The sequence below is a fragment of the Penaeus japonicus genome, unplaced genomic scaffold (assembly GCF_977035675.1).
Source record: "Penaeus japonicus unplaced genomic scaffold, GWHDUDI00000001_assembly GWHDUDI00000028, whole genome shotgun sequence".
In the NCBI taxonomy this organism is placed as follows: domain Eukaryota; kingdom Metazoa; phylum Arthropoda; class Malacostraca; order Decapoda; family Penaeidae; genus Penaeus; species Penaeus japonicus.
In genome coordinates, this window is record NW_028234430.1 from 21924491 (window position 1) to 21927565 (window position 3075).

Sequence of the window (3075 nt, forward strand, 5' to 3'; positions counted from 1 at the left end):
ATAGATAGATAGATAGATAGAGAGAGAGAGAGAGAGAGAGAGAGAGAGAGAGAGATACTCTGTGCAGAATGCTTGACCTTTATAACTACCCACCCACCTACGTGTCCGCATGCCTAGTATCTCAAGCTACCCTAAGCGACGCCTTTGCCCACAACCCCTTCAGTAGATACTTAATGCAAGATGGCATCGTAGCATTCGCTTATGCACTTAGCCCTTCAACTAGCGACCATGTCTTGGTCGAGGGGCGTCCCAGCTCCCGGGGTTCGACACGTGGTGAGCGCCATAAAAGCGTCGTGTCAAACAATGTTTGTGAAAAGTTCTAAACTGAATGCTAGGCGCTTCTTCACCTTATTTTATCTGCCCAACAGGTATGTAACTACTAACATTGTTTGAGAGAGAGAGAGAGAGAGAGAGAGAGAGAGAGAGAGAGAGAGAGAGAAGGAAAGAAATAACAAGATGATAAAAGTAAACAATAGACCCAACTAATGCATAGTTTTGTGTACTCCCCAGGACAGTGATGTTCGCATCGACATAGCGAACAGCGTGATAGCACAAAAACCCACCCTGTCCCCGAGCCAGAACAGGTACATGCGGAACACGCCGCTGGCCAGATAACAATCACCTCACGTATCACTGACCGGATATATTCCATCAACCGACCGAGCTCAAGCTGCCTGGTGGGGGCCGAGAGGTATGCTGTAGCTCTCTAAGACCTTATACTTTTGTCAGAATTCTTAATAACTCTTTCGTTACATTTTTGAAAAGAGACATCTGCGTCTTTTAACGGACGAGTGGCTTATCTTTACAAAATTTCCGGTTATTTACACTTTGACTTTTAACAGCAGAAACGGCTGAAGATAGGACACCGGTACTTAGTACACAAAAGGACGATTGTAAAAAGTCACGGAGTGCGTAGTTATTTGCTGTACATTATTGGCGTATTTATAAATCGCTCCCCTAGGGGGAGGGCTTGTTAATAAAGTAATGACTTGAAGAAACGAATCTTAACCTTTTTATGAAATTCGTCATCCGAAAGCACGATCATACTTCTAAAAGTGGCCTTTAATTAATATTCCATAGGAGAAGCAAAGTGTAATCAACAATAATTTGCAAGTGGTGTTGACATTCATTGAATAGGTGGCAGATATTTGTATGGTAATTTTGTATCTTCTATTTGCCTGTATTGCCATTAAAAATCATTATATGTCTAACCAGATTTTTTGACACAGTTGTAAAATAGAAACTGAACCTCTCCAGGGAAGGCGTTCCTCATGGAATGGGCGAAGTTACGGTGGGGAGTGTTTGACGAGCTCGGATACCCAGGAGACAAGAGCTTCCCTTTGTTTTACTCTAACCACGCTGACGGAGGCACAGTTTACCCTACTTATTGTGCGGACACAATCGTGGAAGGTCGTATGATGTGAGTATCGCGAAGAAACCGTAACAAAATACACAGGTACAGTATTGAAAAAAAAAAAAAATAAAAAAAATAAAATAAAAATATCCAGCGATAAAACGAGGAATATATGATTGGCTTGTGACTGATTTCTCTTTCTTGGCAGAGACAAAGGGGGTAAGAGTTCTTGCGCCTTTAATGAGATGGGAGACCCGGACGATTACTGCCGATTCCTGCCGTACCGAGGCCAGGACGCTGCGTCTTCGCTGATGTCATATCCCTTTATATTCAGTGATAGTGTGAGTACCCTTTTTATCTTTCCCATTCCTTATTCAGTGCGTTTGCTTGCGTGGGAAGCTGGGGGGGGGGGGGATCCGGTAATCCGAGAACTCAAAAAATATATATGAATGCTTACTCATAAATCCGGGATTCAGAAAACCGGCATCTTGTAATCTTTCAATTCTTTATTGTGCTCGTGAAGGGGGGGGGGGGGTAAACTTTATCTAGATAGGGATGTTCCTAAAGCAAGAACCCCCAAGATCAGGGAGCTCCAGAAATATCTAATCATAATTCCTGAATTAAAAAAAAATAATAAAAAAAAAACTGCCCAAAAAATCGAGGTTCTGGAATGTCAGTACATGTCTTTCTCTCTCTCTCATCTCTTCCTCATGTCTTTTACCTCTCCTCCTCTCTTCTCTCATCACTTCTTACCTCTCTCCTAGTCTCCCCCTTCTCTCTCCTCTCCTCCCTCCCTCTCTCCCTCTACCCTCCCGTCTCTCCTCGTCTCAGCCTCATCTCCGTCGGGGGGCCTCTCCGCTCTCCCTCTCCCTCATCCCTCCGCCTTCAGCGAGACAGTCCTAATCCCGAATTCCGCTTCCCCACTCGCTCACCTCGGCCTCTCTCTTCAATCCCAGATCGTGGACTTTTGCGACGAGCAGAGCAGCCAACGGCCGCACAACGCCCACGCGCCCACGAAGCAAAACCTCTTCTGTCGCGGGAGGTCCGTCTGGGAGGTCATGAGAGATCATCCCGATTTTGCCGACGGCGCGTAAGTTGGCGATGCGCATTCTGATTTTTATTTTATTTTTTTTATTATAATTTTTAGGGGGGGGTAGGCATAGGGTGGTGGAGGTGATTACGTTCATCGTTGTTATTGGAAGTATAATTAACTTGATGAGGGTAATTATTATTTTTGTTGTCATAGTTGTTTTGGTTGTTGCTGTTATTGTTATTGTTACTATTGTTATCACTGACTTGTATTATTAGTAGTAGTAGCATTATGTGCTTTCAAAAAGATTATCATTCTTATTATTACCATTATCATTATTATCACTATTGCCTTTACCAATCGCTCCAAACGTAACCTAGAACAGTAATAATAAAAATCTTCCCTCTCCCTTCGCCCTGCCTCTTATTCCCCTCCCCCCTCTCCCCTCCCATCCCTCCTACAGGAACACAGGAAAGGAATACCCGGTAGGAAGGGGCAGGGGGGATGTGTGTATGGGAGTGAGTTAGTGAGGTGGTAAGCGCCGACGGAGCGATACGTCGACCCGGAGATCGCGCTGGTGCAGCACGTGGACGCCAACTACGCCCTGGTCCTCGACTATTCCGGAAGCATGAACGACCACTACCGGATTCTCAAGCTCCAGAAGACGGCTCGGCGCTGGCTGCTGCACGAG

General features: G+C 45.1%; 1 protein-coding gene across 1 annotated transcript in view; it reads left to right on the forward strand.

Moving 5' to 3' along the window:
- The window catches only part of LOC122261476 (calcium-activated chloride channel regulator 1-like), a gene marked incomplete at its 3' end in the record, with an annotated part of 6383 nt that extends 3308 nt beyond the window's left edge, over positions 1–3075 (forward strand). The window contains 5 exon segments of the mRNA XM_086553743.1: positions 511–691; positions 1258–1420; positions 1563–1695; positions 2311–2444; positions 2922–3075. Of these exon segments, the coding sequence (XP_086409869.1) occupies positions 511–691; positions 1258–1420; positions 1563–1695; positions 2311–2444; positions 2922–3075 (765 nt within the window).